The sequence below is a fragment of the Oncorhynchus kisutch genome, linkage group LG22 (assembly GCF_002021735.2).
Source record: "Oncorhynchus kisutch isolate 150728-3 linkage group LG22, Okis_V2, whole genome shotgun sequence".
Classification (NCBI taxonomy): domain Eukaryota; kingdom Metazoa; phylum Chordata; class Actinopteri; order Salmoniformes; family Salmonidae; genus Oncorhynchus; species Oncorhynchus kisutch.
In genome coordinates, this window is record NC_034195.2 from 3,421,849 (window position 1) to 3,448,490 (window position 26,642).

Genomic DNA, 26,642 nt, shown 5'->3' on the forward strand with positions numbered 1-26,642 from the left:
AGCATAACAAAAACTTTTCAAATGAGGACCCACTATGTCATCAGCTCCCCCTCCCCAATCCTAACCTTAACCATTAGTGGGAGATATGCAAAACCGACCCAAGATCAGAATCTAGGGGCAACTTCAACCTAGACCATGCTTGTGTACAGACTGAGCAATCACAAATTAGTGCAAAGCTCTTGCACTCTGAGCATTCAAGCGAATGTCTCTCCAAAGGATCCTTTCACACCAGAAAATATTTGCCTTGGTCTTCTAACCCAGTGTGCCCCAAACCTTTCCAGTGTATGCCCACCTTCAACAAGGGATAATCCCAGATTACAGGGATAAAGTAATAAGTGATAAAGTTACTGAGATGCTTGAAAGAAAACTGCCAACAATCATTACTTTAAAATGTGTTTACTTAAGTGAAAATGTACATAACATTTTACAATAAACAATTTTCTTTAAAAACTTTACAGGGATTTAAAATGTGTTCATTACATAATTTCATATGTACAATTTTTGGGGAGGGCAGTGGACACTGCAGATTACAAAGAAGTATTCACACCTACTGTAACTGGTTATCATTCCTAAACAGTTACATGTTGATTGGGAAGGTATTATGAAAAATGAATTAGCAAACAAGTACTTTGATTTCAAATAAATACAATATGTCTTCAAAAAGTATTCACACCCCTAGACTTTTTCCACATTTTGTTGTGTTACAGCCTGAATTTAAAAAGGATCAAATTTAGATGTCTTTGTCACTGGCCTACACACAACACTCCATAATGTCAACATTTTAGACATTTTTACTAATTAATAAAAAATGAAAATCTGAAATGTCTTGGGTCAATACGTATTCAACCCCTTTGTTAGGGCAAGCCTAAGGTCCCTAATTTGAGCAGTGAATTTCATAAAGATTCGACATCAGACCTGGGACTCTCAAAGGGCACTTATTGGTAGATAGGTAAACAAACAACTTTTTAAAAAACAAACAAGGTCTGCATTTCATTTCAATACATTTGCAACATTTTCTAAAAACATGTTTTCACTTTGTCATTTATATTGTGTGCAGATGGGTGAGAGAAATTATTATTATATATATTTTTTTTAATTCAGGCTGCAACATAACAAAATGTGGAATAAGTCAAGGGGTATGAATACTTTCTGAAGGCCCAGTACTTGTTTAACACAGAGGCCACATGATTACTACTGCAGTTTTCAGTTGGCAAGCCTCAGTGGTTGAAACAATCTCTGCCCCTCTGACACAGAACCATAGACAATATCCATCCTCCTCTGAAAATGTATCCCGTGTTGATCCTCCTTAACTATTGTGAAATGACATGGTAGGTGAGCATAACAGTGTGGCAGAAACTACACAAAAACCTACCAGAGGACTTGGTGAAGCCATTACCATCATACTGGGAATTAGCAAGTGACGAAAAGGATGATCGATCAACAAGGGCATGATTGATTAGCAAGACTTTTTTTTTTTTTTACAACACATTCGATAGTTTGGGACACACACGGTACTATAATGAGGATTTTCCATCTTCAAGTTGACGACCATGCCATATATTGACATTGTTTAGCGAGTGGTGATTCAAACAGATTTGGAAGCAACATGACTCCACGAATTGACACCTTTCAATTCACCATCCACTGGCAAAGAGTGTGGCTAAACCCAGGGGAAGACTTTGATTGGCTGAGATGTGACTACTCAGGTTTATCAGCATTCAGAAGTTCTCCATCACAAGACGTACCCAGTCAGTCTTCATGACCTCATAGTCTTACAAGGAATCAAACTGACTTAAAGCAGTGGAGTTCAGAACCTAACATCTGTAAACATTACAGATATAGGGTGAAATAACTAAATGATAAGCAGTGAAATAAAGTGAACATTTTGGCACACAGACAGTACATTGTGCTTTTTAAGTATATCTAACTTTTTTGAGGGACTTGGCGAGTGAGATACCTAAATTACTTGGTGTAGACTAAAAGGCATCAAGCAAATGTCCAGTTAGCCTCCCTAGCATGTGCTCAACTAGAACATATTGTAGCCAACACCTTAACCGTTACGCCAAGAGCTCTGAACATCTTGACGAGGTCGCAAGGTGTTGGGTTAAGGACGCTACATTACCCCCTTCCTTCGGGAGAGGGCCCCCCCCATACTTTCTCTATACCAAGTCCCTCAGGTGTACACGCCTCTCCGATGGCCTCACAGACAGCATCGCACTTCTGACACCAATGTAGCAAATTCAGGGGGTAGCCCCGACCGGCACTCAAAGCCGGGTCCAGCGACCTTCAAGCCAACACCTTAACCATTACACCAAGAGGTCCGAACCTCTTGACAAGGTTACTAGCATTTTAATATAAACCCTGTTTGCTGTCAAAACCAAAAAGAAAACTTTATTGCCAACATTTTTGTCCAGGATTCAAACTAACACAAATAACCGGCATTGCACTGCACTCGACTTTTAAGAACATGTGGTTTCGTGATGCGTGATCCAATGGCAATTTACCTGAAGTTACACGTCAGAATCAGTAGAAAGTGCAGTGCTGCATTGGTTTGAATCCTGGCCTAAATCTGTGAGAGAATTAGGTAAGGCATTGTGGTGGAACAAGGAAGTGTAGAAAAGGCTCCTGCTTTTTTGGAGATAGATTTACCTGTAATCTGTCCCATAAAGTACTTACAGTACATTCATAAACATAAGCTATCGTTTTTTACTGAACCAATTAGTTATGTAGGATGTCACATATTACAAGTCACATATTGTTCTACATAAGAAATATACTCTGAGGCTTCAGAAAGACTATGTTGACATTAGGTCATGTTTATGCGGTGCTTATGAATGCATCATAGCTCCTTAATCTGGACATGTAAATCCATACCTTTTCTTTGCCGAGACAAAAATGTGTGCGAGAAAGATATCAAATACAATAACTTCAGGCTTTTGGCTGCTCATCATTAAATGACTCCCGTTCCGTTCCTCCTCTCTCAGAAAAAAAGGCTAAATAAAACACTTACAGGCTATTGCAGAAATGATATCTAAAGCACTTTCATTAACTGAGAAACATGAAGGCTCAAGGTATTCATCAACGTGGTTTCTGGTGCACTTTACAAAATGTGAGTTAAGACCTGTGCAAGGCCACCAATGATATCTATATCAAACCAAATGCATCCTATTGAAGGAGAGCAACAATTGGAGCAAATAGCATCAATGTGTGTGATACACAAAATGGGAGTGCCAGGCAGTCCTGTCAGATAGGCAAAGAGATCCAGCCTCCTCCTGAATGTAATAGCCTCGACCGAACCAGTAGGAGGCAGTGATGGTGTGCGGGTCCAGTTGTAGTCCCTTAGACCTAATGAGAAGTTGTGGTTATCAGCGAGAGGATACAAAGATCTTGGGCTTTATAGTGATGGACCAGGCCTCAGATCAAGTGGATACCATCCTCACATACTAACCTAATGTGGCTTGGTGGAGGAATCCACCACCTTGGCATGGACACTAGCATAACATACTTGCAGATATACTAATTGGCCAGAAGCAGTGTACTACATAGAGAACTCGCTGCGTCAGTATAGGACATCCCTGGTGAAGGCAGCCATTTTTGTATGTTAGGTCTCAGGGTTGGTGGCTGTGGTCATGGTCACTTTCTTCGTGTACTGTGTGAAGATGGCTTCAAAGGCCTCGTCCCTGTGGATCATGGCACCAAACACCAACGGCTGAGAGAGAACGGGTAAATAAAGGGGAGCGTGAGGGGGATAGAAAGACAGTGATAATAGGTGGGGATATTATTTGGAAGATTATTTTAGGCATTGATAAACCTGTCAAAAAGCTGTTATGGAGCTCAATGATTGGGTTCCTGCCTATAAATATCTGTTCTTTTGAATTGACAAAAATGTTATGTTTAAAAACCATACCGATGAGCTAGTTAAAAAGCTAAGATTTAATGTCCCTAAATAGCAGAATGCAGATTGTACAGTCAACTTTCCTACCAGATCTTGTCTATGGTGATACCATTTACCAGATAACAGCAGTCACCACTCTACCATAGTGCCTTTCGCTCGATCACAGGTGACCGTTGTAATACTCACCACTGCATCCTGTCGCAAAAGGTAGTCCTCATTAGTCCCGTAGATCACTTAATTACTTCCTTTTTGTTTACAAAGCTCTACTATACAAGCTTCCAACTTACCTCACTTTGTTGTTAAAGTATATATAAAAACTAAAGTGTAAAAACATGATACCAAATCCGTTCACTCAAGGTTCCTTGGGTCTCCACTGGACTAGGTAAGTCCCCTTTTGTTGATTGATTTACTTTAACAGCTACAGTAGTTCATGATGGCTGTGATGTTCTCATGTAATGCACTTGTTATTCCATCTTGTAGTTTTATATATTTAATGGTCTAAAATGGACTGTCCATAAGTGTAACTACCTTCTGAGTGGACGGTGTTGCTATGGAGATTCCCATTCCAGACCCAGGTAATACAGACAAGACTTTGTACTGCGGAACAAACAAAACACCAGATAAGCTCAGACAAGCTTAACATACTGCAGAAGTCGATTTTTAGTAGGCTTGGGCGATATACCATTTATACCGAAATACTGATTGTATGATTTTCAATACTGTAAAAAAATAATGTTTATTTTTAGGGGTTTGGGTGTGCGTGTTATGCCACTGCTTATAACTATCTAAGATGTGTAAAATAAATTATATCCAGCAATAGGGCTCCAGCTATGCATCCTCCTGGATCAAGATCCTTCTTGCCTAAATGATTTGTGCCTCAAAAATAAAAAATAAAAAAAATGAATAATTTTTTACATTTTATTTAAACACTAGTAAACAAAGTTGACTAAGATCCCTGTCCTGTCGCGTCTGTCTTTGTGATTCCTAAACTACTGCAAAGTTCCCTTTATCATTTGGAAATAGCACCCCTTGTGTGCACATTCGGTAATACTGTATACCTCGGCATGGTACAGAAAATATGGATACAACCCAACTCAAATTTTTGTTCAACCAATGAATTTAGACATTGGACAGAAGGTGAAGTGAAAATAGAGAAACCCACCTTCTGAATATCAGTGATGTCAATCAGTTTGATGACTTTATTCTTTTTAGAGGAATTTGACCTGCAGCTTGAGCTTTCAAAGCAAAGGTAACTAGGGAGGGAAACACTTTGTAAGCACAGAGAAGGACACATTACACCTGAACACAGGCCAATACAAAAGACACAAAAGGGTGCTGCAAGAGCACATGCAGAGACTGAGCATACAAAACATTAAAAAGGACACCTGTTCTTCCCATGACCGACTGACCAGGTGAATCCAGGTGAAAGCTATTATCCCTTTATTGATGTCCCTTGTTAAGTCCACTTCAAAGACAGGCTAACCCATAACAGTCTAAGCCCTTCAGACGAGTCCCAAGACGCTTGTCGGGGTTGTCGAACACCATCATGTTTGTGTGAGTCTCGGGTTACCATCCGAGGGGACATAATAGTTTTGTAGGCCAAGCCCGTTCAGACGCTACAGACGATTTTGTGAGGAGACCGATTTTCGGGATGTCTCACGATTTGACAAACACCGCTCTAGCTCTCTGTCACCTTTCGCTTCCGATGCGAACGTGCGACATCGGCGGACGCGGTGGATTGAGAGCATTCTGCTGCGAACGTGCGACATCGGCGGACGCGGTGGATTGAGAGCATTCTGATGCGAACGTGCGACATCGGCGGACGCGGTGGCTTGAGAGCATTCCGATGCGAACGTGCTACATCGGCGGATGCGGTGGATTGAGAGCATTCCGAGGGTGAATGGGCAAGATAAGATTTTAAGTGCCTTTGAACGGGGTATGGTGTTCCTAATGTTTGGTATACTCAATGTACATATCTACATGTGACAGCTAGGTATTAGCAGTTTTTGGCTTACTTTTCAGTGACAAAGAGCACACCATTACGGATGTAGTCTGTGGGACTCTTCCTGTCCCTGTTGATCAAGCAGCATCGCCAGCCATTCTCACACACTGCCAACGAAACCAGTCGACACACACATATATCAGGTCTGACACACTGCCAACAAACACAGTCAATACTCATGGTTTCACTGCTTGCACTGCTCCAACACAATCGATAAACACTAAATTCATCAACAACAACTATGGAAATAGGTCAACATGGAAAAGGGTGAGGTGGTGATCCAGGCACAAATAGTCAGCTGTCGCTCCTGAGAATTATCATGTAGTGCTCTACTGACCTGCTAGGGGGCGCTCATCCCCAGAAAGATTGAAGACCTCGTGGAAAGCCCCCTTCTTAGTATTGTAGGCTCTGCCAGTCTGTTCCTCTAGACTGATACCACATGGTAAGGCTGTTCCTAGACTGCCGTGAGCTACCGTCGGATGGATCTAAAGAGAAAGAGAGAGCGGGGATAAGAATGGTAGGATAGAAGGAAGGATGGAGAGAGGTCAGCATTTTAGACTAGGAACAGAGTGTGGGAAGGGAATTGGCTAGACCTAAGCAGTTTGTGTGTATTATAGCAGGCTCTCTCAAACCAGTGGCTTGACTTGGTCATCAGCATCACTCAGTCAACTTCACTGCAGGTGACTCAAAGCGTACACAGTTTTATGGTTAGCAGTGCAGATTGGCCGGGGTACTAGTGGAGAGCATTGGATACAATGCTTATGGGGATGTGAAGTATAGGTTTATGGTGTGTCTCATGCAAAGCATGACGCAATGGACTCATGCCCTGTACTGTATATAACAACCTTATAACAACATGAAAAATGACTGGACAGGTTTTCTCAAAGCATGCGCAGACCAACTGGCAAGTGTCTTCACAGACATTTTCAATCTCTCCTTGTCCCAGTCTGTTACCCCAACATGTTTCAAGCTGACCACCATTGTCCATGTTTCCCAAGAGCTCCAAAGTACCCTGCGTAAATGACTATCGCCCTGTAGCACTCACATGTGTAATTATAAAGTGCTTTGAAAGGCTGGTCAAGACACACATCAACACCATCATCCCAGACCCACTCCAATTTGCCTACTTCCCCAACAGATCCACAGAAGATGCAATCTCAATTGCACTTCACACTGCCATCTCCCACCTGGACAAGAGAGGAAATAACTACGCGACAATGCTGTTCATAGACTACAGCTCAGCTTTCAACACCATAGTAACCTCCAAGCTCATCACCAAGCCAGGGACCCTGGGACTGAACCCCTCCCTCTGCAACTGGATCCTGAGCATCCTAACGGACCAGCCACAGGTGGAAAGGTAGGCAACAACACCTCCGCCACGCAGGCCCTCAACACGGGGGCACCTCAGGGATGTGTGCTTAGTCCCCTCCTGTACTCCCTGTTCACCTATGACTGCGTGGCCACGCATGACTACAACACCATCATCAAGTTTGCTAACGACACGATTGTGGTAGGTGATGAGTCAACCTACAGGGAGGAGGTCAGAGACCTGTGGTGCCAGCACAACACCTTCTCCCTCAACATTAGTAAAAACCAAGGAGCTGATCGTGGACTATAGGAGAAAGAGGGGAGAGCAGGCCCCCATCCATATCGATTGGGCTGTTGTGGAGCGGGTCGAGAGCTTCAAGTTCCTTGGCGTCCACATCACTAAGGACTAAACATGGTCCACACACACCTGCACAGTTGTGAAGAGTGCACAGCAGGGCCTTTTCCCCCCTCAGGAGGCTGGAAAGATTTGGCATGGGCCCTAGGCTCCTCAAAAAGTTATACAGCTGCACCATCGAGAGCATCTTGACTGGCTGCTTCCCCGCTTGGTATACCAAATGCACCGTCCTTGACCACAGAAACACCACCCTCTTTAGCATAGCGCTACAGAGAGTGGTGGGGCCGAGCTCCCTGCAATCCAGGACCTCTAAACAGTATCAGGCTGTGTCAGAGGAAGGCCCGAAAAATTGCCAAAGACTCCAGCCACCGAAGCCATAGACTGTTCACTCTGCTACTTCCTGGTAAACAGTACCAGAGCATCGGCTCCAGGACAAACAGGCGCCGAGACAGCTTCTACCCCCAAGCTATAAAACCGCTAAATAGCCAGACCGCTAAATAGTCAATTAATGGTACCCAAACTATCTGCACTGACTCCATCTTGCACGGACCCTACGCACACTCACTAGACTATACACACACACACCATTAACAGTCCAATACAAAATCCTAACATATTCACAACATACACACACTTAGAAACTCATAATTTGCTGCTGCTACTCTGTTCTTTATTTTACTTTTATTATTATCTATCCTGAGGTCTAGTCACTTTACCCTGCCTTCATGATGCCTCGTACCTCTAATACCTTATTATTATCTATCCTGAGGTCTAGTCACTTTACCCTGCCTTCATGATGCCTCGTACCGATGCACATTGATCTGGTACTCCCTGTATATGTCTCCATTCTTATTTATTATATTCCTAGTTACCATTTTATTTTTCAACTCTGCATCGTTGGGAAGGGCTCATAATCAAGCATTTCACAGTAAAGTCTATACCAGTTGTGTTCAGCGCATGTGACAAATACAATTTCATTTGACTTTCATTTGTTTTTGCTGACCATTGGCAGGATTTTTCTCTAGAAAACACAAACTGGCCCGAACACACTGATAAGTATTGCTAACTATTAGGACATTATAAAACAACCTTGAATAATTGTATGGGATTTTGTGGAAGAGTAGTTACCGGTATGATATTACAAATACTAATACTATTAACAAACCACTATCTTTCAAAAATAACCAATGAGCAGTTTCTAGCTTCTAGTTACTTCCTCAACACTTTGAATATATGGTTCCTTCTGATTGTGTCTATGAGAATGGATACAAAATTAACATTCAATACACCATTAAGGTAATCTCTACTTTGGTGCCACATGGAAAATAACACTTTCAACAGCACTGTGGTAGATGCACATGTTTAAAAGACAAGGCCACATTTTGATCCTTCACATAGACACGGTAAGCATTGCTCTGCTGCTGATATCCAAAGGGGCAAGGGGTCGATTTGGAATGCAGCTTACCTCTAATGACACATACACACGATGGTGGCGCAAACACAGACACTCGCCAACCAAAGTGCACCCTAGGGAGCCCTACCTTTTCACACCCAGAGAGCTGAGAGAGGAAAAACAGAGAACTCAGGTGATCAGACACAAACTTAAGGATTGCCACAGTTCCCAGCTGCTGTGACCACCAACATTAATTAGGGATGAACTGTGACTGACACACATCAATAGTACACGTACCTTCAGTGCATTCGGAAAGTATTCAGACCCCTTGACCTTTTCCACATTTGTTTACGTTACAGCTTTATTCTAAAATGGATTCAATTAATGTTCAATCTTCACACAATACCCCGTAATGACAAAGTTTTAAAAAACTGTTTTTAGAAATGTTTTCTAATTTATTAAAAATTAAAAAACTTTAATTAATGTAAAATATGTATTCACATCCTTTGCTAAGAGACTCGGAAATGAGAACAGGTGCATCCTGTTTCCATTGATCATTCTTGAGATGTTTCTACAACTGTGGTAAATTTAATTGATTGGACATGATTTGGAAAAGCACACACACATAAGATCCCACAGTTGACAGTGCATGTCAGAGCAAAAACCAAGTCATGAGGTCCAAGGAATTGTCTGTAGAGCTCCGAGACAGGATTGTGTCGAGGCACTGATCTGGGGAAGGGTAAAACAATATTTCTGCAGCATTGAAGGTTACCAAGAACACAGTGGCCGCCATCATTCTTAAATGGACCACCAAGACTCTTCCTAGAGCTGGCCGCCCCGGCCAAACTGAGCAATAGGGGGAGAAGGGCCTTGGTCAGGGAGGTGGACAAGAACCCGATGGTGACTCTGATAGAGCTCCAACGTTTGTCTGTGGAGATGGAAGAACATTCCAGAAGGACAACCATCTCTGCAGCACTCCACCAAATCAGGCCTTTATGGTAGAGTGGCCAGACGGAAGCCACCCCTCAGTAAATGGCACATGACAGCCTGCTTGGAGTTTGCCAAAAGGCACCTAAAGACTCTCAGATCATGAGAAACAAGATTATCTGGTCTGATGAAAGCAAGATTGAACTCTTTGGCCTGAATGCCAATCGTCACATCTGGAGGAAACCTGACACCATCCCTATGGTGAAGCATCATGCTGTGAGGATGTTTTTCAGCGGCAAGGGCTGAGAGACTAGTAAGCATCGAGGGAAAGATGAACGGAGAAAAGTACCGAGAGATCCATGATGAAAACCTGCTCCAGAGCGCTCAAGACACAGCCAAGACAAAGCAGCAGTGGCTTCGGGACAAGTCTCTGAATGTCCTTGAGTGGAACAGCCAGAGGCCGGACTTGAACCAGATCGAACATCTCTGGAGAGACCTGAAAATAGCTGTGCAGCGAAGCTCGCCATCCAACCTGGCAGAGCTTGAGAGGATCTGCAGAGAAGAATAGGAGAAGCTCCCCAAATATAGCTGTGCCAAGCTTGTAGCGTCATACCCAGGAAGACTCGAGGCTGTAATCACTGCCAAAGGTGCTTCAACAAAGTAAAGTAAAGGGTCTGAATACTTATGTACATGTCATATTTCCATTTTTCTAAAAACCTGTTTTTACTTTGTCATTATGGGGTATTGTGTATAGATTGATGAGGGGAAAAAACGATTTGGTACATTTTAGAATAGGCTTTAACATAAAGAAAACTTGAAGCGAATACTTTCCCCGAATGCACTGTAGGCACAAAAGACCTGCACATATACAGACACACAAACGCAGTATATGTAGAGTTTGAGACGTACCCGTCTGGACAATGTTGCGCCCCCACGCTCCTTCAGCTGGGGGTCAGTGGGCAGGCTGGTCCAGATGATGTGGGGCGTGTCATACTTGTCCCTTAGCTTGGGACAGCTCCTAAACATGAAGTCGATTAGGAAGAACTTGATCCCTGCATACAGCCCTGAAGAGGAGACATGCAGAAAGGCATGAGAGAAGAACAAGAGTATCTCTCCATGTCTCTTTCTTCGTCTGGTATATCTCAGTCTTTTTCTCATCTCAATGCTTGGGGCTCTCACCGAGTAGGTGTAGCAGGGAGTGACCCCCTATGCTGATCTTAGGTCAGTCCAGGGTACAATTTACATATTGTACTTACCGATCATAAAGCCCATGAGTTTGTAGGGGATGAGACAGGAGCAGATCAAGGCCACCCATAGACCAACGTAAAGCTTCCGAGTAATCTCAGGATGCACCCACATGAACAGGCTGAAATACACATGCGCGCACACACAGATTTATTTATTCTTTATTATATGTATATATACACTGTTGAACTCGAAGTTTACATACACTTAGGTTGGAGTCATTAAAACTCGTTTTTCAACCACTCCACAAATTTCTTGTTAACAAACTGTAGTTTTGGACATCTACTTTGTGCATGACACAAGTAATTTTTCCATTAATTGTTTACAGACAGATTATTTCACTGTATCACATTTCCAGTGGGTCAGAAGTTTACATACACTAAGTTGACTGTGCCTTTAAACAGCTTGGAAAATTCCAGAAAATGATGTCATGGCTTTAGAAGCTTCTGATAGGCTAATTGACATCATTTGTGTCAATTGGAGGTGTACCTTTGGATGTATTTCAAGGCCTACCTTCAAACACAGCACTCTTTGCTTGAAATCATGGGAAAAAGCTAAATAAATCAGCCAAGACCTCAGGAAAAATAAATTGTAGACCTCCACAAGTCTGGTGGACCCCCCCCCAAACGCCTGAAGGTACCATGTTCATCTGTACAAACAACACTATGCAAGTATAAACACCATGGCACCATGCAGCCGTCATGCCGCTGAGGAAAGAGACGCGTTCTGTCTCCTAGAGATGAACGTACTTTGGTGCGAAAGGTGCAAATCAATCCCAGAACAGCAGCAAAGGACCTTGTGATGATGCTGGAGGAACAGGTACAAAAGTATCTATATCCACAGTAAAACGAGTCCTATATCGACATAACCTGAAAGGCCGCTCAGCAAGGAAGAAGCCACTGCTCCAAAACTGCCATAAAAAAGCCAGACTACGGTGTACAACTGCACATGGGGACAAAGATCGTACTTTTTGGAGAAATGTCCCCTGGTTTGATGAAAGAAAAATAGAACTGTTTGGCCATGATGACAATTTTTATGTTTGGAGGAAATAGGGGGAGGCTCGCAAGCCGAAGGACACCGTCCCAACCGTGAAGCACGGGGGTGGCAGCATCATGTTGTGGGGGTGCTTTGCTGCAGGAGGGACTGGTGCACTTCACAAAATAGATGGCACCATGAGGTAAGAAAATTATGTGGATATATTGAAGCAACATCTCAAGACATCAGTCAGGAAGTTAAAGCTTGGTCACAAATGGGTCTTCCAAAGGGACAATGACCCCAAGCATACTTCCAAAGTTGTGGCAAAATGGCTGGAGTGGCCATAACAAAGCCCTAACCTCAATCCTAAAAACCTGACTCAGTTACACCAGCTCTGTCAGGAGGAATGGGCCAAAATTCACCCAACTTATTGTGGGAAGTTTGTGGAAGGCTACCCGAAAAGTTTGACCCAAGTTAAACTATTTAAAAGCAATGCTACCAAATACTAATTGAGTGTATGTAAACTTCATCCTAACTGACCTAAGATAGGGAACATTTACGAGGATGAAATGTCAGGAATGGTGGAAACCGGAGTTTAAATGCATTTGGCTCAGGTGTATGTAAACTTCCGACTTCAACTGTATATATACACACAAAGTGTAAAAACACACGTTGGTTAACAAACACACACACACAAAGTGTAAAACACACATTGGTTAACAAACTTAAACAAACCGGTAACAAACACACACTCACTTCTTTATTTTCTCCAAGACATCTGCCATCTTTCCAAAAAGATTCTGTTAAGAACACACATTTTTGTTGTGAAAATGGCAATTTAAACCATTTAAAAACACCTTACATCGCAGCTCCATAACTATGAATAGTTGCCATCAAGTATCTCTAACCATTTCTAACTCAAGAAGGTGAAACAATTGTTACAGCTCACCTGTGCTTTTTGAGCTACATCAAGAACTAACTGGAACTTCTCTGAAACAGTCAGATCCTCTTTTGGTGGTTCCTAGGAAAAGAGGAGTTACATCCAAACTCTTGCCCCGAAAGCAAACAGCATTAAGGTTGTAGCGGTATTTATTTGAGAGGGGTAAAGATAAAGAATTTGTTCGGGCGCCAGGCAGGTATTAACCATGCCGAAAGGAAAAGAGTAGAATAGAGAGAGTACCACTACCAGACCCACACACATCAGCAGAAGAGACTGCCTAGAGTGTAGCCTGTTTACCAGATAGCCAGTGGAGAGAAAAGAGAATACACACATCCTAGCACAGGGATAACCCCACCCAGAATACCTCATACACGCCCAGTGCCCTAAAATCTGCAAACACTGAAGAGGTAGGGGCGTGTGGAAGGTGCAAGGGGATTATTTGTTGACCTTCCCTAGGTAAAGCTAGATCCCAAAAGAGGTGACATCATTAAAGTCTTACCACAGGTTCAGAGACACCAGGCACAATACTCCACTGGATCCTCCAACCTCTGAGAAGAAAGTGGAGAGAGACAAGTTTGACTCAACTCAGAAGCAGATTGCACATGTTCAAGTGGAACAACTTATAACAGGCAATGCACCTTGTAATGAGCTTAGCTACCTGGAAATGAGGTAATTCAAGGACAACCTTAGAATGGCTAGGAAGATAAACATGGGGATGGCCCAACCGTGCCACGCTGCATTCATATAGATCTGTGTAAAATAGAAAAGGGGGAGAACAGGTCACACACAATCTATTATTTCCATCTATCCACCTCTAATCTATACTCATACTGAGGTGTGAAACATCTCGGTACTATGCAACACATATTGTATACCGTTTTGGGGCAGATATAGATTTACATGCAAATATCACTCTAAAACATAAATAGATGTTGCTATACAGGTGGAGCGGTAGATCTATTGATCTTTCTCGCTGGAATCTTGATTTTTAAGCCTCGAGACAATCGAGATGACTTATGTACGCACGCACACACACACACACACACGTGTCATTCAGAGGGTGAATGGGCAAGAGAAAAGATTTAGGTGCCTTTGAATGAGGTATGGTAGTAGGTGCCAGGTGCACCGGTTTGTCAGGCTCAACAGTGTCTGTGTGTGTGTGTGTGTGTGCCATTCTGTTTCAGAGGACTCACAAAGCAGGCAACGTCGCGTGAGTAGACTCAAAACGGCCAAATGATAGTCATGAGAGGTGGACACCTCTGGCCTCACGTGTGTGTGTGTGTGTGTACTCACAATGAAGGCGAAGGCTGACGTATACACTGATTGCCAGCTGGATAAGGCAAAAAGGTTCCTCTTAAAGTTTATGACAGGTTTGGCACCTCGCTCTACAGACAAGTAGAAAGTATTAGAACATTTAAAAAAACACGATCAAGACACAAATGCATCAATAATGTATACATCATTTACTACAATAAAGATATGTCATTGGAATAGTATTCGACTCAGAATATGATATTCATCAAGATATGGCTGCCATTGAGTGTGATCGGTACATCTTGCTCACTAAATTTACAACACTTACTGAGTCTTCTCATGTTTTCAGTCAATCTGAGGACAGGGGACAAGAGAAGGGGAGTTTTATTCAATTAGAACAAGCAAAAGCACAAACATTGCTATATAGGTTTTGGTGGAGGAAGAGACAACTGATTTCATTGAGCTATCCTTCATGGGAAAGTATTTTATTTTAACCTTTATTTTATTTGGCATATGTGTTGCCTGGAAGAATCACTTGTCTGCCAAAGCCTTCTTGTCTACCTCCTATCTCATCTCGCTTTCAGCCACAAAAACTAACATCAAGTTCATTTCAACTGGCAGGGTGCAGTGAACACTCCTTCCTTCTCGCCCCCAGCCTCTTCTGCTCTCTCACTCTCCGTCCTCTTATGTACTTGGATAAAGTTACAGGTTTGAGTCAGGCTACTTATGACAATACTGACATTGTTAACACTGAGCGTTCTCTTCCTCTCCTCTCCCCTCTGTCTATTGTACGTTTCATAACATAGTTTGAGTCAGAGTACCCATGACTCCACTCTGCGCTATTCAGGAGAGGACTGGTCCAGGGCAACTGTAAAAGGTCACTGTTTGGATTGGAGCAGGAAGAACGGACCCTAAATCGGTTTTAACTAGCATAGAATGACAACAGCCTGCTGCAGTGCACTCAACCTACCACCAGGGGTCAGACAATCCTCCCACTTCCACAACAACATGGTTACAACCTCTACTGTGCTGAAAGGCCTGGGATTGGCTGTGGGTTATAACAACAGACCAATTTGACATCAGGGTGAATTCATGGGGACGGCTACTTTACGGTGGGTGCTGATGAATAGCATGTATGACAGACTCTAGGCCCATTACAAAGCCATCAGTTTTACGACCCTTCTCTAAGCAGCATGTACTCAGGGTCTTCTGAGCTGGTTAACCTGATGACTACAGTGGCTGGCTGATCCCCCACTCTGATCGAAATGATAGGGGAGAAGCAGAGGGGAGCAACGTCAGAGCAAATGTTAAAATCAGAATCTTAAAAAGGGATAGTTCAGGCAAAATCCAAATATGGGTGGAATTAACCTTACCTTGAGCTGTGTCTAGGGTTACAAATGGAAGGTACATTACTGGAAACTTTTGTCGTTTACCAGTACACTACTAGAATTTTTCAAGGAATTTATGTAATCTATCACAAGACATGTAGTGGCCCTTTTGGGTATTTCAGATTATCACAGGTGTCTAATTATCTCCGACCCTCTGTGTGGCCTTATCACATTTAAAACATTTAAAGTATGAAATCATTCAAAGGTGTAATAATATGAAGAAATCGCTTAGCCACTTCCTGTTCGCTAAAATTCAAATAGTTCGCCTAATTTCAGTTTGTGACAAAACAAGCAACGCATAGAGTAGAGAGTCATTTTATCATCTAAACCACTATGAAATTAATTTTCAATAACTCAAAATATTGTATATAAACATAAAACACATAACGCTTCTTAGATTGTCTTTCAATGAGAATGAAAGAGCTAGAACTCCTATTTCTATGTGAACTTCTTAGATTGTCTTTCAATGAGAATGAAAGAGCTAGAACTCCTATTTCTATGTGAACTTCTTAGATTGTCTTTCAATGAGAATGAAAGAGCTAGAACTCCTATTTCTATGTGAACTTCTTAGATTGTCTTTCAATGAGAATGAAAGAGCTAGAACTCCTATTTCTATGTGAACTTCTTAGATTGTCTTTCAATGAGAATGAAAGAGCTAGAACTCCTATTTCTATGTGAACTTCTTAGATTGTCTTTCAATGAGAATGAAAGAGCTAGAACTCCTATTTCTATGTGAACTTCTTAGATTGTCTTTCAATGAGAATGAAAGAGCTAGAACTCCTATTTCTATGTGAACTTCTTAGATTGTCTTTCAATGAGAATGAAAGAGCTAGAACTCCTATTTCTATGTGAATTTCGTCGGGTCACCCAAAAAGGTATTTATATTGCAGATTTAAATATGATTTAAAAATTTAAAAAAAATACAATGACAAAGCTGTAAAACATGATCCTAAATATAAACCATCAACTTAGTGAACATTTGATTTCAATTATTAGGATCCCCGTTAGCCGACGCCAAATGGCGACAGCTAGTCTTACTGGGGTCCGACACAGAACGAAAAAGACTTCACAATTTACATCCATTTAAAAACATTAACATGTAGTGTGTGTGTGTGTGTGTGCATCAAATGAGGCTTTTCAGCATGAAATATCCATCATGTCATTTTTTTTACCACACTTAATTTATTTTACTATGTCACTATGTATTTGTTGACAGTATTTTGGTGTCAAACTGGTGGCAGTTGTGACGATAAGTCAATAGTTGGAAGAGTTGCAGAGTTAATAGAAAATAAATGGCATCGTTGATTAGATACTTTTCATTAAATTAGGCTATTTTCTCTTGTGGTCTACTAGAAACTCATGGACAACAGATAATAAAAATAAATAATAATATTATATGAATACATTTATTTTATTCAAGCATAATTTACCAAAGTTATGATAGAACATCTACGGCAATCTGTTAATTACCAAAAAAACTGAAGATTCTGGCAACTTTGGTACATTTGCAACCCTAGCTGAAGGCCCATAGTGACGCTTTGCTAACATCGGTCCCCTGATTTACAGTCATGAATTGGACGATGCCTATTATGCTAGCTCCTGGCTGTGACAGAAGCAAACAATGGATTATTGTGGATTCCGTCACTATGGGGCTTTAGGCAGAAGTCAAGGTAAGGGTAATTCCACATCGGGGGGGTGGCAGTTCTCACCTCTTAGCGCTTAGCGGCTCCTCTGGCTCCAATGTGTTCTCCTCCGGCTGGAAACGGAAGTCCCCGATGTACGCTCCGAACCGGTTGTACAGCCACGCCTGCAGCCATGAGTACATGGTCTCCTTCTGCTTGTCTGCAGGGGCAGGGAACATATGGGATATTGTTAGACCTTGTTTTGTTGAATCAGGTCGGTTATATCTGGGTTGGAACAAAAGCCTGCACACATTGTTGCTTTCCAGGATTAGTGTTGGTGACCACGACTTATACTGTATACATTTGACCAGTATTCAACTCAATGTTGTATGGTTGTTGCAGTATGAAAGTATGTGAATACAACACTATGTATGCTTTTTGTCAGACCTACGCTAGCACCTGTATCTCTTAATTACAGTGTATCCAAACACCTCGTCTTTATTTAGCAGTTTCTCTAATCTCCTTTCCCCTCATACTGTATCGTCTCCACAGCACGTCTCTGGAACTAATTAACTAACAGCTCGCTCCGAGACACCTCACTAAAATAAATTGCAGCCTGACATCACACCCAATTAAAATAGTCACCTCGGGTTATTCCCCAAGACAACTCACAAGTACCATTCCAATCTGTACTCCATCCTCACTTTGTTTGGAATGTGGCTGAGCGGACAACCAATGTGGTGGTTAGTCTCCCAAAGCATGCTGGTTGCATCCCACAATGTTAACAATGTTCCAGCATAGGTCTGGGATTTCCGAGACTGTGTGGTGGTGGGTGGTTCAAATCAAATTGTATTTGTCACCTGCTTCGTAAACAACCGGTGGAGACTAACAGTGAAATGCTTATTTATGGGCCCTTCCCAAAAATGCATAGGAAAAAAAACGGGATATGATTGAAAAATAACACGAGGAATAGATACACGATGAGCAACGACAATGGCACAGGAGGCTGCTGAGGGGAGAACAGCTCATAATAATGGCCAGCAAGGCGCAAATGGAATGGCATCAAACATATGGACACTATGTGTTTGATACCATTCCCCTCATTCCGCTCCAGCCATTACCACGAGCTCGTTCTCCCCAATTAGGGTGCCACCAACCTCCTGTGAGGTTGGTGGCAGGACCGAGTCGATGTGCAGGGGTACAAGGTAATTGAGTTAGATATGTACATATAGGTAAGGATAAAGTGTTTAGGAAACAGGGTAGACTGCCAGGTCACTGACCTCTTCCCTTTAGGCTGTCTCATCATCGTTGGTGATCAGGCCAACCACAGTTGTGTCATCAGCAAACATGATGGTGTTGGAGCCGTGTGTGACCACACATTCAAGGGTGAACAGGGAGGGACTAAGCATGCACCCCTGAGGGACTTCGTGTTGAAGGGTCAGTGTTGCGGTTGTGTTGTTGCTTACCCTCACCACCTGGGGGGGAGCCGGTCAGGAAATCCAGGATCCAGTTGCAAAGGGAGGTGTTCAGTCCCAGGGTCCTGAGCTTAGTGATGAGCTTGGAGGGCACTATGTTTTTGAATGCTGTGCCTCTTGTCCAGATGCGAGAGGGCAGTGTGGAGTGCAATTCAGATCGCGTCATTTGTGGATCTGTTGGGCCGGTGTGCGAATTGGAATGGGTCAGACTTGCTTGCTGGTCAGCGCATGCTCTGAGCACGCATCCTAGTAATCCGTCTGGCCCCGCGACGTTGTAAAAGTTGATCTGTTTCAAGTTCTTACTCAAATCAGCTATGTTGAGCGAGATCACACAGTCGTCCGAAACAACTGGTGCTCTCATGCATGGTTCAGTGTTGCTTGCCTCAAAGCAAGCATAGAGGGCATTTAGCTTGTCTGGTAGGCTCACTCCACTGTGCAGCTCATGGCTGGGTTTCCCTTTGTAATCCGTGATAGTTTGCAAGCCCTACCAAATCCAACGAGTGTCAAAGCCGGCATAGTAGGATTTGATCCTGTATTGACGTTTTGACTGTTTGATGGCTCGGAGGTTGTAGCGGGATTTCTAGTAAGGGTCTGGATTAGTGTCCCGCTCCTTGAAAGCGGCAGCACTAGCCTTTTGTTCAGTGAGGATGTTGCCTGTAATCCATGCCTTCTGGTTGGGATATGTACCTACGGACACAGTGGGGATGTTGTCATCGTTGATGCACTTATTAACGAAGCTGGTGACTGAGGTGGTATGCTCCTCAAAGTTATCGGATGAATCCCTAGCATATTCCAGTCTGTGCTAGCAAAACTGAAGGGAGAGTCGTGTGATGAACTCGAGCGGTTTCCCCTATAAGCTGTGCTGCTTCTCCGTGTAGCCCGCGCAGCACAACTGGTAGGGGAAATTAAATATGACGTAGCAGATAAAGTATATTTCTAAACATCTATACTGAGAGCTTTGTCATTTCAAAAGAAAGTATTTGGGTGTTTTTGGAGCCGTTGTTCATGTTTTTCAGAGCCCCCATACTGCAGAACGAGCAATGAGGAAGTATATTGCAGGTTGTGTACATTTTTCAGAAACACGTGAAATCACAAAAAAAAGCCTCTGGACCTTTACATAACATGCAATTTACATTTAAAAGAGAGATTTGTTTAAAAACCTTTTAAGGCAAGGTTCCCCAGCCGGCAGGCCGAATTTGGTCCGAGGGTGATTTTATTTGGCCCATTAGTATTGATTTATTTGTATTTGTTGTTCGACATAAGACTGTACAAACACCAGAAAATCAGCTCCAAGTAACATCCAAGTGATTTTAATTTTGGAAATCTGTTCAAAAGTATTCCCACCCATAAGCAAGGTTTGAAAATACTGTATTATGTTTTAGTCAAATATGTGACTCGTTTCAGGAAACTAGGCGTATGTTGCACGTCACTATTTCACAGGAGGCATTTGAATGTAAAAATTGATTTGTTATTAAAAAAAGAATTGAGCAGAAATGCCTTCTGGGACATGTGAACTTTCATGTGCCATAATAACAAACATAATGCCATCTGTAAATAGGAATACATTTGTTAAATTACGGAAAAACACAGGAACCTTCCCGCTAGCCATGATTGGCTGAGCCAATGGATGGGCTGGACATGCCGAGAAATTAGTTTGGATTGGTCTGACATGTGTAGCATGCTTCTGTCTATAACATCACCTGCTCAGTAAAGGTAAACCTTTCTACCAAGTAAAAAAAAAAAGAAGAAATATCATGAAGAACTGCAAAAGTGTTGTTAATGCTCTCCACTTTCTTGAGGACGATAGTGCCATGCTGACTCCGACTTTGAAAATGAGTCAGATGATGAGGAAATCCCTGATTTAGGCAAAAACATTTTCATTGAACCAGACGTAGTCTTCTAAAACGGTGATTAACAGTGTTGTCACGAAATACATTTTTCCACTTTTGAAATCAGTGGAATGCCCAGTGGAAGAAGAGTATGATAGCTAAGGAGATGGAGCAAATTCTGCCGTTTGATTGCAAATATGTGGCGGGATTAGAAAAGAGAAGTTGTATAAAACACCTGTCTGCGGATTACATCTTCAAACTAAGGGCAACCATGGCATGTGTGACAGACAGCGAGAAGCGTTTATCCATGTAAGAGGGTCTAGCTAGCTACATTTTCTGATATGACACATTTCTAAAGTTGCTTTCATTGCAAGTTAAAGTGTACTGTTAGCTAGCTAGCTGGCTGGCTTGCTAGCTAACGTTACGTGTATGATCTGTGTATCTCAGGAAGTCATTTGCATAGCTAGTTATAGCTAGCTAGCTAACATTGAACCTAGTTGATTAGCTTTAGCTACCTGCAGATTCATGCATGGTGGCTAGCTATGACTATCAGTTTGTATTGTTAGTAGTATATGGGTTGGGATTATTGCCACATTCAAAACAACTGGGAACTCAGAACTCTTTGACTTCTGCCTTCAGCGTGTTAAAGACAATTGAGAACTTTTTTTTTATACCGTCATCTAACTCGTATTTCCAACTCGGGAACTTTGGCCTCTTTCTAGAGCCCTAACTTTCCGACCTGAAGATCACTGAGGTCATGATTTGACCTCGTATTTTTCCAAGTTCCCAGTCGTCTTGAAAGCACCATTAGGTTAATTGGTTGCTAGCTAACTACATGTCTAAACAAGACTCCAATTAGGCAGATAATTACATGACCCATCAAGTTAGCCAGGGTTGATTACAATCATATTTTGAACTAGATAGTGTATTTTGGCTACTACTATCAACAGTTTGTCTTGAAATATTTGGTTATTTACTACACATTCTGTTTAGCACATGGCCTCACATGTGAATCCTTACAGAGATTGGTGGTGCTAAGGCTTAATTAAGAGGGTGTGAACGATGCTGAATGGGTGTAAACAAAGAAGAGCTCTCGATTAGGTGCACCAAAACATTCAAGGGCATTCAAGTCTATCTACTTTCCCATTGCTCCTCAACTGTAGTGTATGATATACAATATTATAGCTCCGAGTGTACTTTTATCTAATATTTAAAAAAAAATACCATTTCAAATTTTGCTACATAGGACCGAATCGAGCCGGTCGGTCACATATTGTATCTCGCAGTACAAAGAAACCCTCATCTGAAAACAAGGCTGACAGAATTGAATGAAGAAACCCGGTGCGAGACAAAATCAAGACTTGAGCACGGTCACAGGGGAGTAGAAAGGCAATGTTCCACCATAAGAGGAAATGTCCCACAGCTGCATTCATCCACCTATGAATGTGTAACAGTCCCTACAGAGATGGAGAGGGATGCAATTCCTGTCGCCACACACACACTTCCTGATACTCATGCTAGGCTTTGCACACATACAAGCGTGTGCATGCACGCACGCACACACACACACACACACACACACACACACACACACACACACGGGAAAGCTAGATAGCTCTCTACCCATCAAAAACCAGAGGGGCTTAGAAAAGCACATAGTTTCGCCTCTAACTCCCACACAGAAATGTTTGAGACCATCTCCAAAGGCAAATGTCCATTCTGAACCATTACGAGACAGGTCATTTGAATGGTGAGAGATGACATGTTATGGAGCTGAAATCCTGGGATGCGCAGTCTGGGGAGCGTCAAGTATGCAATGAAAGGTATTCAAAAAAAATGTGTCAATTAGCGTGTCTGTACGCATCTTCAGTTGTCTATTGTGGAATACCTGTTTCTGGCTTACCTGTACCGTTGGCAGTTGGAGGCGTTTCTCTGGGTCGCTGTGATGGGGAATCTTCCGGTCTAGGAACAGGAGAGAAAATGCATTGCTGGTAGGTAGAGCATTAGTCATGGCTTCAGAAAAACACATTCTCTAGGGAGAGGCTCCATTTTTAACAAGGACTGACAAATACAACGGACACACACACAGACACACTAACACAAGGACGCCAGCAGTGGAGCATGTGCGCACATGCCCCTTACCCCATTTTGAGAACATCCAAGTTCAGTTTCTGTTCCAAGTCCAGCCTCTTCGATCTCTCCTTCTCCAAATCCTGTTTCAGAGTGTCTATGTTGGTTTCTTCCCGAAGTTTCCTCAACTCTTCCTCTGAAGAATAAAGCAATAAAAGCCCATCAATGTCTCAGCCACATATTCCTAACAGTTACCCTGCTCCTGGAGAGTCACTGTCAAAGGCACCTGGACAAACTGGTTAAGTCTTTAACCAGTCACTGACATTGTCCAAGTAGCACATCTGATGATTGGTAGAATCAGATGCGGTGCCTGGTTGGAACTAAAATAAGAATCTGCTGCACTCCAGGACCAGGGTTGCCTACGCCTGTTCTATGGGAACTGATATTTTTTTTAGATAGATATTATCACCTATGTTTGCAAATACTGATGCGGCGTATTCTATTGCTTACCCTATAATAATGCAATAAATCAAGATTTGGTAAATCATTGCGCACGTTAGGCTACACATCATGAAATATATTGAGGCAAATTACAGACGGTAGCCTACAAGTAGAAAAATAGAACTCAATTGACTGAAACTGAGCAAGTTGAGGAGACTAAACTGCTTGGAGTAACCCTGGATGGTAAACGGTCATGGTCAAAACATACTGATACAACAGTAGCTAAAATGGGGAGAACTCGGTCTATAATAAAGCACTGCTCTGCATTCTCAACAGCACTATCAACAAGGCAGGTCCTACAGGCTCTAGTTTTGACGCACCAGCACTACTGTTTGGTCGTGCAGTCAAGGGACATTAATAGTATGCATGTCAATCTCTCCTGGCTCAAAAGTGGAGGAGAGATGGACTTCATCACCATTTGTGAGAGGTATTGACATGTTGAATGTGCCGAGCTACTGGCACACAGCTCAGACACCCATGCATACCCCACAAGACGTGCCACCAGAGGTCTCTTCACAGTCCCCAAGTCCAGAACAGACTATGGGAGGCGCACAGTACTACATAGAGCCATGACTTACACGTCACTCTATTCCACATTAAGTAACTCATGCCAGCAGTAAAAACATGTATTTAAAAAAACAGATACAAATGCACCTTATGTAACAGCGGGGACTGTGAAGCGACACACACATAGACACATGCATACAAACACACGCACGATACACACACATGTACATATGGATTTTGTGTCATAGATAGGTGGTAGTAAAGTAGAGGCCTGAGGGCACTTAATACATTGTAAAATCTGTCTACTGTATTTTAATCATCTCAGGTTTTCATTGGAAGCATCTTTTTCCGCTGGTTTGTATCCATTGCAAAGACGTTGGTAACTTTGTATTTGTCGTCAACTTTGTCCTGAAGTTACCGGCGGTCACAGAGAGCGGTTGTACCTCCCAGGTTCTCCGTATTTGAAGGCCAGCTTCTCGCTCTCTCCGACTTCCTTGCTTCTTCTTTCCCACAGTGCCTTGTTTTGGCTAGCTGCCAAACACAAGACAACAATTTATGTTAGCATCTCCAACGCGCTGTTGAGGTCGCTCACGTCTTTTATCGTATTCAAGTAAATCTTTCAGCGCCAGTATCATGGGACACCTATGGTAAGGGAGGTGCTGTGTATCTTTATCACTGGCTAACACTTAGCTAATGGATATGTTGCCAGGCTAGGGAAAGGAATGCCAGGGTAAACAGAGGTATTTTACTCCTGTTACACTGTTTGAATTAGATATCCAATTCCATGATGCAATGCTTAATAGGTTGAAGTCCTGTAAACTTTCAATAGTGTTCTGTGTGAGGTTCACATCATACTCAAAGCTAGCTATATCCTCACACACCCTAGGTAGATGGGGAAGGGGGGCGGGGGGGATCATATAACCATGACCAACTGTCCCAGAGTCAGTGTCTAAGAGTGGGAATAAAATAAAAAGTGAGCCAAAGGACTAATGCCATCCAGGACATGCAGCATCTCCTCACACTAATACTTTCCCTAAGAAAACCGAACACCCTGTGCAATGACTCACAACAAGGAAACAGCGAGTGGAATGACGTCTACAGGCTGGCCTAGACATTCCTGAGGTATCGCTATGTAACCTCATCCAGGCATTTCACAATGTAAAACAGGAGGAGGTGTGACCCATGTGACTTGTTTTGGCCTGGAGCCAAAGACTAGCAGAGTAAACTGGAAACAACCACCCCATCCTCTGATCTCTAAAGACAGAAGCTGGCCCTCAAATACAGGGCACCTGGGAGGTACAACCGCTTTAGTACCTACCAACCGTTAGCTCAAGTGATAATTAAACACATTTTAGATATAGCCTTATTGGACGATGAAAACACTCGCTGTTGTATAAACATACCCATTTCTCTGGGGGCAAGTTGTTACATAAAATGTACAACAGAACCTGGACTACTTTAACAGTGTTCCCACAAACATAGGCAGAATTAATGCCTAGTAAAATACATCATACTACTGCTACCAATCTCTCATTCTTAAGTGTAGCCCTGATTACACGCGCCCAGTGAACAGACGAGGTTGGAATTGGAGACTATAAAAAAAATGCGTTGTGGTTTCTAGCCAGCATAGATTAATAGTTGCCAAGAGCAAGGGAGAGGCCACGCTGAATGTTTCTGAAGTAACTACTGCTGTGAAATTAACTGTTTGAGACCTCTTATCCTTCGGTCTCTGTACCAGCGGATCAGACCAGAGACACAGGCACAGTAAGAAGGTCCTCGTCTGACTTTTGCATATCCTCCGCACTCATAGTGGACGATTACCTCGCTTCACGTTATTTACAATCGTAAAGTGTTTCGAGTTGTATTAGTCATATGTACAGGGTACACATGGTACACACCTCCCAAAATGCTTCCTTGCAGGTTCCTTCGCAAAAGCAATTCGATTTAAACAAGATAATACAAACAAAGTCCTTGGATCAGTAGAATCTTTTTTTGTTTGTTACATAAGTATAATACAGGAAGGCACACTTTAGAGTACAAAATGTACACATGTATCAGGGAAGAGGGGATTGGGGGGGGGCAAGTGTTTAAATTGTTTGCGCGCGCACACGTGTGTGTAAGTGGGTGCATGTGTGTTAAGGTGCAGAGAGTCAGTGCAGGTGGTAAGTGCGGAGGCCTCTAGGATTTAAACATCAAGAGAGCAAGCAAGGGGGGGAAAAAACTCATTAAAATACACATTCCTGGCTCTCGAGGCTCTTCCTGTCGCAGGTTGTGTGAAAGGACCGACCGTGAGAGTGAAATCCAAGCTATTTAGGGGAAATGGTCCCTTACAGCACTATTAAATCTGTCAATTGTATCCAACTCAAAAGGCTGGTAAATGCCTCGGTCTTTTTCCGTTGTAGAGGATGATGATATCACAACATGGACTGTCTGCTAGACTAATGTATTGATCGCGGGGCAGATTGGCCTCAATTAATCAGCATTGCAGTGTGTGCTGTGCATGTGTGTGTTAAACACAATGGCTGTGGTCGGTGTGTTTAAATGTAACTGGTAATTCCTGGTAGCGATTGCGTTTACTGTAGCGTATGTCCGTCCGTGTGTGTGTGTGTTTTTAACCATTCTCTGATCAGCATAGGGGTAATCTCTTGGTCCTGCTGACACACTAATTGAAATTAAAGGCTGGGTCACTTTGATAAACAAGGTTTGCCAACACAGTGAAATGCAACACCACCAATCCTGAACACGTCCCGGAGCTGCAGGTCTTACTGACTCAAAGCAGAATTTTTTTTAAAGGACTTTACCACCTTCCTGAAGGCTCATGATAAAACATTCTCCCAGCCCTTACAAGTTACAGACCAGGATTCAAATCAAGGCAGACAAACAACATTCGCATTGCAAATGCACAACGCTCTCCCAGTCATTGTCATTGGATTATCAACTTCAATACCAACTGTGA

The 26,642-nt window shown here is 42.6% G+C and overlaps 1 protein-coding gene across 5 annotated transcripts in view; it reads right to left on the reverse strand.

Annotated features, from left to right (window-relative positions):
* Positions 1-380: 380 nt before the first annotated feature.
* Positions 381-26,642, reverse strand: part of LOC109867123 (GRAM domain-containing protein 4-like) — a 37,984-nt gene continuing 11,722 nt past the window's right edge. For 4 of the 5 annotated variants that reach the window (XM_020456054.2, XM_020456055.2, XM_031801630.1 and 1 more), the window contains 17 exons: positions 22,751-22,874; positions 22,512-22,570; positions 17,392-17,524; positions 14,623-14,648; positions 14,334-14,425; positions 13,699-13,790; positions 13,540-13,588; positions 13,050-13,121; positions 12,857-12,900; positions 11,137-11,246; positions 10,790-10,944; positions 9,102-9,119; positions 6,235-6,382; positions 5,911-6,004; positions 5,058-5,148; positions 4,424-4,492; positions 381-3,709 (listed from right to left, as the gene is read on the reverse strand). In XM_020456054.2, coding sequence (XP_020311643.1) covers positions 3,602-3,709; positions 4,424-4,492; positions 5,058-5,148; positions 5,911-6,004; positions 6,235-6,382; positions 9,102-9,119; positions 10,790-10,944; positions 11,137-11,246; positions 12,857-12,900; positions 13,050-13,121; positions 13,540-13,588; positions 13,699-13,790; positions 14,334-14,425; positions 14,623-14,648; positions 17,392-17,524; positions 22,512-22,570; positions 22,751-22,874 — 1,484 coding nt within the window. In that variant the 3' untranslated portion in view covers positions 381-3,601. The remainder of the gene's footprint in view (positions 3,710-4,423; positions 4,493-5,057; positions 5,149-5,910; positions 6,005-6,234; positions 6,383-9,101; positions 9,120-10,789; positions 10,945-11,136; positions 11,247-12,856; positions 12,901-13,049; positions 13,122-13,539; positions 13,589-13,698; positions 13,791-14,333; positions 14,426-14,622; positions 14,649-17,391; positions 17,525-22,511; positions 22,571-22,750; positions 22,875-26,642) is intronic. The other variant, XM_020456056.2, reaches the window with a different exon arrangement.